This window comes from Carettochelys insculpta, chromosome 6 (genome assembly GCF_033958435.1).
Source record: "Carettochelys insculpta isolate YL-2023 chromosome 6, ASM3395843v1, whole genome shotgun sequence".
Lineage (NCBI taxonomy): Eukaryota > Metazoa > Chordata > Testudines > Carettochelyidae > Carettochelys > Carettochelys insculpta.
The window spans coordinates 90,917,846-90,931,277 of record NC_134142.1 but is presented as its reverse complement, the minus strand read 5'-3'; the positions used below and the strand labels follow the sequence as shown (position 1 = coordinate 90,931,277).

General features: G+C 46.6%; 1 protein-coding gene across 8 annotated transcripts in view; it reads left to right on the top strand.

Moving 5' to 3' along the window:
- PHF21A (PHD finger protein 21A) overlaps positions 1-13,432 on the top strand; it is a 269,156-nt gene that overhangs the window by 80,152 nt on the left and 175,572 nt on the right. For all 8 annotated transcript variants that reach the window (XM_074997568.1, XM_074997563.1, XM_074997565.1 and 5 more), the window contains one exon: positions 12,663-12,817. In XM_074997568.1, coding sequence (XP_074853669.1) covers positions 12,764-12,817 — 54 coding nt within the window. In that variant the 5' untranslated portion in view covers positions 12,663-12,763. The remainder of the gene's footprint in view (positions 1-12,662; positions 12,818-13,432) is intronic.

Below are 13,432 nucleotides of genomic sequence, written 5' to 3'. Positions count from 1 at the left end.
CATGTGTGGAATACACATAGGGACCATCACATGAAGTAGTGGAAGTTACTAACTGTACCTAGAGGTTCTTCAGGATGTCTGTTACACTACCTGCTCTCCATTCCAATGGCTTCTGATTTTGTTGAATGTGCAGTGAGAAGAGGAACATGAGAGATGTTCACCCATGCTCCCTTTTATGTCATAGATAATTAGTTCAGGAGCCCATCTGCTGTGCACATGTGTGTCATTGGACACTGCTTTGAAGAATTTCTGGACTTGAGCGTATGGCACACATGTACCCATTTGTGGAATATAGAGAATGACCATACATCTCAAAGAACCTCCTGTTCCAGTAAGTAACCTCCACTTACAGATGCTGCTAGATGGTGATTTGTGATGTGGGTTTCCTGGGAGTATTGCAAATCATCTTCACATCCTTATGCTAAGTAACGTGAAAATTAAGAATTGAAATGCACAAGAGTAATGAAACAGAAAAAAAAGTTTCTTCAGCAAAGTTACCTTTGTCTCCTTGTACATTGCTTTTGTGTTATTACAAGGGCTATCAAGCAATTACAAAAATTAATCTTGATTAATAACCATTTTAATTCCACTGTTTAAACAATATTAGAATAGCATTTATTTAATTTTGGCGGGTTCTATATTTGCAGATATAGAGTGAGGGCTGGAGGCTCCCTACTTTGGGGCTCCAGGCTTTGGCCCCCCCTCAGGGTTCTGATCCCTCTTGGGGCTCGGGTTGTGGGGCTTCCTCTCTGCCTATGCCCAGGAAATGGCAGGTAGGGGCTGGTAACAATTACTTTCCCCTCTCCTCATGCTGCCTAGGGAGCAGTGAGCTGAAGTCTCAGTCCATGTTGACAATGCCTCTTATCGCTGCTACAGGTCTGTGATTAACCCATTAATTTTGCTTTCAGTTAATTGCAGACATTTGCTGCGATTAAATGACAGTCCTAATTGCTACTTAAATATATTAAATATGGGCTTTTAAAATATAGTATATTGGCAACATAGTTGCAATAAATTTGCAGTGAGGTGTTTAATTTTGAAGCTTTCTAACCTTTATGTTATTTTTGTTAGAGAATTAAAACAGGTGATAGCATGTTTATGTAACTGTTGTGATGCAGTATAAGTACCTCTTTCAATCTAGCTATTTATTCATATTTTATATATAAATATATGCAGTGACTTCAATAACAAAGGTCTTGAAGTAACTGTTAATGAGGGATTATTCTTACCTGTGAGGAATGTGTTCCAGCAAGAAATTGCACTATTGACTACTGTCACCAAAAGCAGAAACCTATTAAACTAACGGGAAATCTGCTTCTTCTGTCAGTAGCATTCATATTTGAGGCTTGGCAGGAACAGTCTGATATATAAAATATGTATCTTGTTTACATTCGTGATCCCCAGTTGAAGTACAGAGTAAACCATTTTTCTTTTCCTATTTAAGAACCAGATGAGATGAAACACAGTCAGGCCAACACAGTCCTGCACTTTCAAGAATCCGTCTACTGCTAATTGCAACTGTAATTTAGAATTTGATCATGGTCATTGAAGCCAAGAGAAAAACACCATATACATCAGTAGAAGCAGGACTACTTTTTAAATCCCCCCTGACCCCCCCCCAAAAAAAAGGCATTTGTACATTTGCAATATCACTTCCAAAGTCTTAAAAATCAATTTACTTTTACAAATCTCTGCACATGGACAGATGACATAAAAATAATGAGCTCTCTTCTAGGAAAAAAGATAGTGAATTTCATTCATCCTTTATTTCTTTTAGATTTTAATTTAAGTTCAAGTTCATTGAAGGTTCTAACAGACTTGCAAAATGTGCTGGAAAATTTACCAGCCCAGATACAATCTTACTCATCTTCCCTCTACCATGATGTTAATGAAAATACTTGAGATATTTAACCCACCTGTTTGTGATAGGTCATTAAGACTTCTAGGTGCCCCTTGTTCTCCACTCGCTGCAATTAGTAACAACTAATAGAAGTGATCTCATCTAAAACAAGAATTTTTGGAGTATTGCAATATTTTTTGTAATCACATGGTCAAAGTTCTGGCCTTCACTGTTTGACAGAGTTACTCCTGCCTAAAGGAAAGGAAACTGTCAGTTCTCCAAGTGCTGATCCTTGTGGGGTATTCACTATAGGTATGCATAGGCTCCGTGCACTCAGGAGCAGAAATACTTCAGTAGTTGTTCCATATCATCTGAAGATGTGCCTCCTTGTGCCACTCTGTGAAAGCATAAAGATCATTTCTGAACGCCACTTCTTTTTACATCACTGGTAGAGGGTGGAATCTCTTGTCTGTTACTTTTCTACTTTTCTGTATTTGCCTTAGTTAAATCTGTAAATACTGTAAAAAGTGTAGTGCTAGTTAATCAGGGATGGGTTCGGGTATTCCCTTACTAGTTTTTCCTTACTGCATCAATTAAGCTCAAAGTGTCAAAACTTGCCTGGCATGACCCCTGTATTACCAAGTGAACATTTTCATGAACTTTGTGCTGCCTCAGGGAATCCTATGTCTTCCTCAAAGTGCTCTATCTGCTGTGCCTTTATATATCAGACAAGCTTGTGATTTCAGGCTGGGATATACATCTATGCATCTGAATATGGAGATCCTGAGTTCTGCTCTTCTCATAGGGTTTGCAGAGACTCTTCAAAGTCTTCTGCGGGAGGTCCACTATTTAACTCTAAAGCTCACAGACATACTTTAGGCTATGACTCCATCTAAAGTAGAACTCCAAATTAACGAGGCCTTCATGGAATTTGCAAGAGTAGTCTGGCATACACCCATGTCCAGGGCTCCACACAAAGAGTGGGCTGAGAAGCATCGCTTAAACTAGCTATTGACCCAAAGGGTAACAAGAAAGCATTCTACAAATACATTAGAACCAAGAGGAGGACCAAGGATGGAGTAGACCCATTACTCGGTGCATTAGGCCACAGTGGCGGGCAGAGTAAGAAGGATACAAAAACAGAAAATGTAGAAATGACAGAAGTGCTATATGATTTTTTTTGTTTTGATTTTCACCAAAAAATTAATAGTGATTGGATGTCCAGTTGGATGCCAGTGAAGATGAGGGTAGGATCAGAGGCTAAAATAGGGAGAGAAGACATTAAAAATTATTTAGACAAGTTAGATGTCCTCAAGTCACCAGGGCCTGATGAACTACACCCTAGAATGCTCAGGGAACTGGCTGATAAAATATCCTAAGCCATTATCAATACTCTTTAAAAACATGGATTATGGAAGAGATTCCAGAGGACTGGAAGAGAGCAAATATAGTACAATCTATAAAAAGGAGAACAAGGACAACCCTTAGAATTACATATTAGTCATCTTAACTTCAATACCTGAAAAGATAATGAAGTGAATAATCGAGCAGTATATTTGCAATACACTTACAAAGTTTGCACACAAAGCCAACATGGATGGGGTTGCAAATCCTTTTTGGAGGATAGTGTTGAAATTCAAAATGATTTGGACAAATTGAAGAAATGGTCTGAAGCAAACAGGATGAAATTCAATATGGCCAGATGCAAAGTATTCCACTGAGGCAGGAATAGTGAAATTTACACATACAAAATGGGAAATGACTGCCTAGGAAGGAGTATTTTGGAAACATATTCTGGGGATTAGGGTGGATCGCAAGCTAAACACGAGCCAATGTAATGCTCTTCCTCAAAAGAGACTATCATTCTGAAATGCGTCAGCAGGAGTGTCATAAGCAAGATATGAGAAATAATTATTTCACGTCAATCAATGCTGATAAAGCGTCAGCTGGAGTCCTGTGTCCATTTTTGGACACCACGTTTTAGGAAGGATGTAGACAAACTGGGAAAAGTCCTGAGGACAGCAAAAATGATTGAATGTCTAGAAAGCATGACCTAGGAGGAAAGATTGAAAAAACTGAGTTTATTTAGTGTGGAAAAGAGAAGACTGAGAGGGGAGTGGTAACTGTTATCAAATAAGTATATAAACGGGTTCTCAAAATGGAATTCACAGTGCATACCCCTGTATTAGGAATTAAACAAGATTCCTCCTCAAATGGTCTGCACACGTTCTACTCAAGCTATCTCCACATCATGGGCCTTCCTCAACAACATCCCAGTTGAAGACATCTGTAGAGTTGCAACATGGACATCAGTCCGTACATTCACTAAATGCTATGCAGTAGAACAACATTCATCAGCAGACACAGGCTTCGGATGTTCCATCTCAAATTTGGCTCATACTCAGACTTTGAAACCCCACCATCCTCAAAAAGATATTGCTTCAGAATCACCTTATGTGGCACACCTGGAGAGACACTCCTTGAAGGAAAAGAGTGGGATACTCACCTGGTACAGTAACTGAGGATCTTTGGGATAGTTGTCCTGGTGGTTTTTCCACAACCTTCCCCCCACCTACTTTCCATCTGCTAGATGTAGGTTTCTCGGCTGTAGAAAAGGAATTGAGGAATGATGCATGGCATGCAACTGGTAATGGCTAGCATGATCTGCGTCATGTAGGGTACCGCTGCTGAAAAAGCTCTGATTATAAGGTCAGGGCCCCATAACACCTTTAGGTGGAGCACCCAAAGGGACAACCATCTTGAAGAACAATACCTATTCAGAAATCTCCAAAGCTGTTTGTTGCTATTGCTGAAAGAATGATGGAAGAAGCTCTTTTTCAGATTTCCTGAGTGGATACCTTCTTGCACTTCTTCCACCTATACCATAACTGTCTGGCACACTCTCTCATCTGGTAACATCTGTAATCCAGCATAATTTTAGTTATCATGGATGGGGTCAAGTTTCCCATAGTCCCATAAAGATTGTTTACAGCAATGAGTCCTGGCTCTCAGTGTTCTATGATATTATTTAGCTGTAATTAACCCCAAAATGTTTTCTAAGAGCATAGTACGCCATGGAAATGTTGGTAATGCTGCTAGACAATAGTGACCTCCCTGATCCAGCAAATTCTCTCCTTCGACACTGGTCAGGTCCCAAGGATGCTGGATTTAGAGAGGTTCAACCTGTATTAAACTCCCTCCTTTTCTTTAAAATGTCAGACTCTAAATGGGAGTGGAGAAGTTTGGATTGGGTGCCCATGACTCACCGAGAAGTCAGTCAGGGGCTGCCACATGCAAGTGAGAACAAACAAACAAAACCTTTGATGGGCATGGCCCCGATCTGATTAGCAGGAAAAAAATAGGGGCATACTGATTTCACTCATGTAACTCCATACACCAGGGTTCTCCTTGTACTACAGCCCTGTGCCGAGGCTCAGGGCTTCTCCCTGGGGTTGGATTAACTCTTCTTAGGGCCTGGGAGTAGTAGATTTTGCGGAGCCCCCCAGGCTCTGGGATGTGGTAAAAAATGAGCAGTTCCATTTGTGGCAGGGGACTGCTGGGGACTGAGGTGATTCGGGGTCTGGGTGGGTGGTAGGCTGTAAGATTTGGGTTGGGGTATGGGTCTGGGCAGGAGGTAGGTGACAGTTGTGGGCTGAGGGTGGGATGGTGGAGTCTGGGCAGGAAGTAGGGTGCAGGAGCAGGCTGGGGGAGTGGGGAACAGAATCTGGGCAGGAGAGTGCAGGAGTAGGGTTGGAGTGGGGTTTCTGCGCTGGAAGGGATGCAGAGGGTGGTGCAGTTGGTTCTGCGTGCCGTGTGTCGCAGTCAGTGACCTCCCCCCACAAATCCCGTTGGCTGGGAATCCTTGCCAATGAGCATGATGGAGTGGAGCCTGCAAGCAGCACAGGGAAGGGATGATTCAAGAACATGCGGGGTATTCTACTGGAAAATCCTGTGCCTCTGCCCTGTGGCCGAATGACATTAGTCCTGGATGTTAGAAAATCCTTTGTCATTGGTTTCTGTGGATCTCTTTTAGGTACCTGATCATGTTAGTTTTTGAGGTGAACAGTATTGCAGAAAAAGCTGCATCTCTGGTTTCACCTTCTTTCACAGTGTGGACCCTGGATTTCTACAGAGCCAGCAGTTAGGAGTAATTGTCATTGGAAATCTTTTTGAGTCTTTAGCCCACTGATTACACCAACCTATTTTTGTCCTGTGTTCAAAGGTAGATGGGAAGATATGATTTCAACCAGTACCCCACCAGTTGTGAAGTGTGGCTGAGTGTAATAATGGGAATAAGAGAAAATTGGCTACATGGGGGTTCTTTTCAAAAGGGGATGCTCTTCCCATCATGGGAACAGAGGACCAACTTCAAAGGAATTGCCGTGCGCTTTCGAAGTTACTTTTGAATGTTCACTCTGTGTGTGTGTGGGGGGGGGGGTGGTCTGCAGGTTGCTAATTTACCTAAAAATGTTTGTTTAAAGTTCTGCCTTAAATGTGTTGAATAAGAAAAACATCAAAATATATTTTGCTTTTTAAACTATCGTTTATTGAACATAGCATTATCCTTGGTTAAGTGAATTGAACTGATTGTCACTGTCTCTTCTGGATTTTTGAACTGGTCAATCTCATTCTGTCACATCATGTTTTTATTCATAAACTGGAAGAGGATAACAAGCTTTCATGCTTTTTCAGCTTCCAATTGGTGTCTTAATTTTGAATGAGCTAGTTATTAAATGGAACTAGTTAAACTGAAGTGAGGAATATATTTTCGCTACAGATTGAGAAGAGACTACTGCTGACACACTGTTTAGCACTTCACTAAACTGTTGTCCTAGGCACTTAGCCCATAATTACCACTTGTTTGGTGGTTTGACTTTCTTCAAAATTTGTACAAAACTTGTTCAAAACAAGCTGCAAACATGTGCTGCTTACATATAATTGTAATTGAATTTTAAATGTCGTTAATAGAAAGAAAGGGGTTGAGGTAATAGCTTCTATTTTACCAAATTCTGTTGGTGAGATATGATTTTGCTTGCTTCTTTTGGTCTGCTGTGTCTGTTGGAATTTAGGGCTTCCTCTCTTTGGCCGTGGCCACACTAGGAAGGGATTTCAAAAGGGGAAATCCCGATCCGTAATTTTGAAGACAGTCGTTTCAATGTGGGGTGATTACACACAAAGTGTGGATCAATGTTGCGATCCGCAACATCAGAAGGACCCCCCACCCTTTCTAAAGGGAGCAGCTACACAGCACAGAGCCTCCTTTCGAAAGAACAGGGCAGGAAATGGCACGGGAAGGGTCAAATGGCTGATAGGACCTTTCGGGAGCACAGGTCATCTGTCCCTTTAAAGGGCCCCTCCCAACCCCCTGACATGCTGAGGTCTCAGGCTGCGTGCAGCATGTGTCCTCCAGCACAGCTCCAGCAGAGCCTTGCTTGGCCCCAGCATCGCAGCATGCCATGGACCTGCAGCACTCCAGGATGAGGACGTTGTGTACATTATGGCCAGCCTGATGGCTGTCCTTGTTGCAGTCCAGCTCAGGCTCTGGATTGCCTGCCATGTGGCTGGCTTCCTGCATGCCCCCCCACGGTGCACCCAGAGCACCCCTTTCCCTGGGCCCACTGTTGCCTCTGGCAGTACCCCACCAGTGTGGAATGGTGGGACCCCATAGTGGTGGAGAAGTGGGATGACGAGCAGTGGCTTCAAAATTTTAGGATGACCGGGGCCACCTTTATGGAGTTGTGCCCATGGCTGGCACCAGCACTACACCACCAGGGGACACACATGCAGCCTGTGCTCCCCCTGGAGAAAAAGGTGGCCGTCACCATCTGGAAGATAGCCACCCCAGACAGCAGCTGCTCGGTTGGCCACCAATTGGGGGTGGGGAAGGCCACCATTGGGGTTGTCCTTCTGGAAGTAAGTTGGCTGGGTCACACACTCACGATGGGTCCCAGAGAAGGCACTGGGTACTGGGCCAAGGGATGGGACCGGTTGCCCCCATGCATCCTGCCACATGCTCATGGGCTCTTTTGCCCTCCACCCTGTGTAGGTTGTTGATGCCATCAACTGCACCCTCCTGTGCCGGCTTGTCCGCGTGGGGGATGTGGGCACTGCCACAGCTGGGCTTGGCTAGCTGGGGTTCTCCAACTGCTTTGGCACCTTGGACAGCACCGATGTTGCCATCCGGGCTCCACCACACAGCTGCAGCTGTTACATTAATCGCAAGGGCTATCATTCCATCATCCTCCAGGTTCTTGTGGACATCAGTGGATGATTTATGGACATTTTCATGGGGTGGGCAGGCAGGCTAACGATGCCCGCATCCTGTGCAACTCCTGGCTCGCGTGCAGAGTGGCCGACGGCACCTATGTCCTCCCACAGGAGCTCCCAGTGGGGGACACGACTATGCCCCTGTGTATAGTTGCCAGTGCAGCCTACCCTCTCTATACGTGGCTAATGCATCCCTATATGGGCCACACCATGAAGAACCAGGACTGCTACAATGCCTGGCTCAAGCAGGCCCAGAACACGGGGGAGTGGGCATTCCAGTGCCTGAAGGTGTGCTTCCGGTGCTTGCTCATGCACCTGGACATGGACCTTCCCAGCATCCCTGCAGTTGTGACCACGTGCTGTGCTCTCCACAATCTCGTGGAGAGAAAGCACGAGCTCTTTGTGGCATGCTGGGTGACTGAGGCCGTGACACAGTACAAGCAGTGGGGTGTGGTCCTGTGCTGCCAGGCGCATCGAGACAGGGTGCACATGTGGGAGGCCCTCTGGGATGCCTTCACCCGGGGGCCCTCATGACCCATCCCCGGCCTGCACCATGCAGCTCCATCCCCACCCCTCGCCTCTGCCCCACAAGCACCCCCACATGCACGCACATCCTTCACCATCCCCACCTGAAGCATGACACCAATATTGTTCAAATAAAGTTAATCATTTGTTGTTCAACAACACTGAAACCTTAATGCAACTGTTTACAGGGGGCAGGGCAGGGGGAAAACTATGTACACGTGGCAGGGGGGCGTTGCTTGCCCATAGGGACAGGGGGACAGGAGCCATGGCGCCCCTGGGAGTCATGACCACCCTGCATCTGGTAGATATGGGTGCGGCAGGAATGCAGCAGCCTCAGGCTCACTGGCAGGGCGGGTGGAACCATGGCTGGGGTGTGTGCTTCAGCCTGTAGCCACCGCACCAGCTCCTCTCTTTCGGCTGTGGTCAGGCAGGATGGGAATAAGGCAGCGGGGGTGGGGCGGCAGGAGGGGCCATCAATGGAACGGGCAGTTGGGCTAGGCGGCGGGTGTCAAGGTACCCAGCTGGCTGCAGCCAGGCCACCTGCTCCGTTGACAGCCACTCCTGCCAGAGGCTGTTTTGCTCCCTCCATGAGGCTGTGTGGGCCGCCACAAGGTCCTTTGGGCAGCTGTGGTGGTGGACGTGCCCAGCATGGTGCCTGGACCTCAGGGACATTGCCCCTTCCCCCTTTCCAACTGCTGGAGGGCTCCCCAGGACATTGAGGGCACTGGGCTGGCTCATGGACATTGAGGCTGTGAAGACATAAGGGGAAAGGGTAGCGCCCTGTCAATCGCGTGACCAGGTTTTGTGGACCAGTGGCCACATCCCCATAGGCCATTCCTCCCTGCCTGCCCTCCCTCCCAGCCGCCCGCCTGCCCGCTCGCCCATGGCAGGGAGGGCCTTGGGGCATCCTGGGTATGGTGGGATCTATTCATGGGTGGGTTGTATGCAGGGCTCAGTCGTCATCCCCCCCCATCCCCCGCAGGCCCTCCCATGCCATGTATCCTGTGTGGCTGTCCATGGGCTCTTGTGGGCCTCTCCAATGGCGACCGCAGCCATCCCCAGGACCCCTGGACTGTGGCCGCTGGCTGTGTGGCCAGCTCTGTGTCGCCGCGAGCAGTGGCAGAAACCTCCCTCCCCCAAGGCCTGGGGTGCCTGACACACTTGGTCCTACCTGAGGGTGCCCTGGGAGGCTTGCGGAAGACCCAGGTGGAGGTGGCCCAGCTTGTGTCCTCCAATGGTGTGGCGATGGACAGCTCTATGTCGCTGTCCCCATCATCGTGCTAGGGCTCCAGCCACAGAGCTGGGGGTGTTGCGGAAGGCCCCAGCTGTTGCTCCTCACCCTCTTCCTTTGGCTCTATGGTATCCAGGGCCTGTTCTGAGGGTCCTGTCTTCCTCAGGCTAAGGAGCTGGTCCAGTTTGTTTGAAGTAGGGGCAGCTGGTAGGTGCTGCCCTCACTGCCTGGCTGAATCTGTGGCCTTTGCATAGCCCTGGCTCAGCTCCTTCACTTTGGAGCGAACCTGGTTAGGTGTCGGGGGGTGCCCCCTTTCTCCAGATTATTGGCCAGCCAGGAGAAAGCGGCTGCGTTCCGTTTCCCCCCCACACACACTCCATATGGAGCAGGACCTCCTTTTCCCCCAGGATGGCCAGGCGGCCATGGACCTCAGCCTCCAGCCACAGGGTGCCCCTCCTCACCACCAGCTGCCTGGGGTCCTGGGAGCCCTGCTATCCAGTGCTTTGGAATCCCTGGGGCTCCCGGCAGTCTTGCCTGCTGGCCATGGCTCCAGTGGGATACTTCTCTGCTGTTCTGGGGGGTGCTGGAGAATGTGCAGCTGCAGGCACATGCTCCTATGGCTGCCAGGACACTTTCAGCTTCCTGCACAGGGTTTCTGTGTCCCTGCAGCTTCAAGGCAGCTGGATCTGGTAGCCACAGAGCCGTGGGTGCTGGTCAAGGTGTGTCTGTGCTCCGGGGCAGGAGTCGGGGGAGGCGATGCTGTGGAGGACTTGTAATTTGAAATGGCATCCAGGGAAGTGGCTACACGTTTCCTTTTAAAATTGACGTCAAAATGAGGTGGTGTTCCCAAGATGGGAGTGGAACAATGCTTTCAAAATGACAGCCTTTTTATTTTGAAATTGGTTTTGAAATGAGCAATTTGTGTGTAGTCTCTCTGCTGCTCATTTTGAAATTGCCCCTTCTTTCGAAAACGCTTTGAAATTACTTCCTAGAGTGGCCACAGCCTTTCCCTTGAAGTCTCCTCCAAGTAGTCCTGCGTGCAACAAACTTATCTTCTGTTAGGGAGACATGGGATTGCCACTTACAGATTTCTGGAATATTAAACATTTCAGTGTTTCTGGGAACAGCGTGGGGTTGCCCCCACCACCATGATCTTAGGTCAACAGTGTATGTGGTTTCCTGTCATGTGGGAGTGGGATGGCACCCCATGTGCCATAATCTCAGACACATGAGCATGAGGTCAAACCATAAGGGGGCAAGTGTTTGAAGATGTGTGCAAGGTTATGCTGGTGGGAGCGGAGCAGCTTGCTCTTCAAAATGATAGTCGACAAAAATCACACTTGAGTATTAGACAAGGACAAACCCTAGAAAAGCATGACCATCCAGTTTAATACCGGATAGGTGGCCTGGTAGTCTCTGGACTAAAGGGAAAAAGGATCTGCTGCTCTTCATGGGCAATCCTTCTGCCCTGCTCTGAGCATTGATTCTCAGAACTTTTCTCTTGGAGGCCTGGCTCCTATAAAAGCTGCTGACCCTCCTGGCTTTCGCCCTGGAATCTTTCCATCACTCTGGGTCTGTATTCCCAACCTACTTCCAGGTTATCTGCATGATGATTCATCTTTTTCTGGTTCTGCCACAGAAGCTGGCTTCTCCTTTGCTGCCTTCCTTTCAGTTCTTTCTCTAACCGAGGTCTCCAGAAAAGATTAGGGGAATATCCTAACTCTTCCCCCACTGGGTATGGTAATTGAACTAAGTTACCTGACACCCAAACAATCAGGGTTATATGGGGGGGCATAGTAGTTGTTCCATCACATGACAGGCTGAGGCAATCATACACGTGGGAATAACCCTGATCCTGTAACTGGTGGCCTGCAACCAGTGTAGGTGTACTGATGCTGATCCCTAAAGGTAGAAAAGGGCTAACTGTATTTTGCATCAGTTGAGGTAACCTGGATTTATCTCTACTTGAAACTCCAATGAGGGGTTTTCAAACTTCACAGCAGCACAACTCCCTTCTGACAACAAAAATTACTACAGAACCCCAGGGAGAATGGGAAGGGAGAATGAATCAAAAGTCTGAGCTCACCTGAGCCCTGTAGGCCAGGGTAGGAGATAAAACCTCAGAGTACTTCAGCCCAGGCAAGGGAGCCTGTAACATGAACCCTGCAAACACAGGGCTGAAGCCCTTGGGCTCTGTCTTTGTCCCTGTCACTATAGTCAGGCTTCAATCCTAGGTCCCAGCGCGTCTAACTCCAGCCTGGGTGGCCCCATTAAAATGGAGCTGTGGCCCAGTCTGGATCCTGACCCAGAGTTTGAGAACTGCTTTTTTAATTAATGCCATACTCATTTTATTCTCATTAACACTGGTGCAGTGCAATAGATTGCTGAAAGGGGGTTATTCCCATATGTTCATGTGGCCTGTGTGGGTTATTAGGACTGACAGAATATCATGGGAAGATATGTTTTAATGTACATTCTATCCTACTGTAGTATGTAAGGTAGTAGAGTATTTGTAGGCAAACTTATCTGCCTACAAACTTTAATACAGGGAACAATAATGTTGATTTTCCAATGTTCAGAAATTTCCAAGTCAGGTTAAATGATTACAAAGGAACACCTTCTTTGGGAAACTAATAGGTTCCCTGTGTTTGCAAAGATCATTGCATGTTAGACTAAGAAGTTATTATGAAAGATGGTCTATTTGATTTTAGTATTCATGCTTTTATTACAATAGAACTTTTTAAAAACTGTGTAATGTCTGGCTTCTGCTAATCATAAAATAAATAATTTATTCTGCAGCAATAGCGTGGAGAAAAGGAACTTCAATTTTCTGAAGCCAGAGACTGAAGCCACTGTGGAATTAGTAAAGAAATTGCTAGAAAGTGTGGATAAGTTAGATAATGGAGTTGCAGACTCTACAGGAGGCTCTGAAAGTGGAAATTCAGGTTCACCAGGTAAGTTGTATTCTTTATTTTTTGTTTTTCTTCTCATAGTTCAAGTTAGTTGGTTAGTTTAGTTATGGTTAGTCTTAGGAGATCAGGTGTAGCAATGGTCTTTAAGTTTTGAAATTTACCTAGCCCATAAAACTTTCTGTTTTAGCCAAAAGTGGCTTATTTATGCCAGTAAATACTTAATCAATTCATGGGTCTGATTTTTTTTCTTTTTTAAAATGACAACTTCAGCAATCTAAAGAGTGTATTTTCAGTGAATTTTGGGTGAGAGGTCTTTCTGTGGTCCAAAGATACATGTAGCCAAGATGAGTGATAAGGAAAAATCTTGGAATCATTGCAGAAAGGGCTGAAGCACTCAGTGCTTTTTTGCCTCATTCGTCATGGACAAGGTCAGCTCCCAGACTATGGCACTAGGCAGTGCAGTATGGGAAGCCAGGTAGGCATCCCTCAGGAGAAGAACATGTTAAGAGCTGTTTAGAAGAGCTAGATGCACACAGATCTATGGGTCTGGATTTAATGCATCTTGGAGTACTGAGGGAACTGGCAGATGTCATTGAAGAGCCTCTGGCTATTATCTTTGAAAACTCGTGGACGTCGGGAGAGGTCCCAGATGATTGG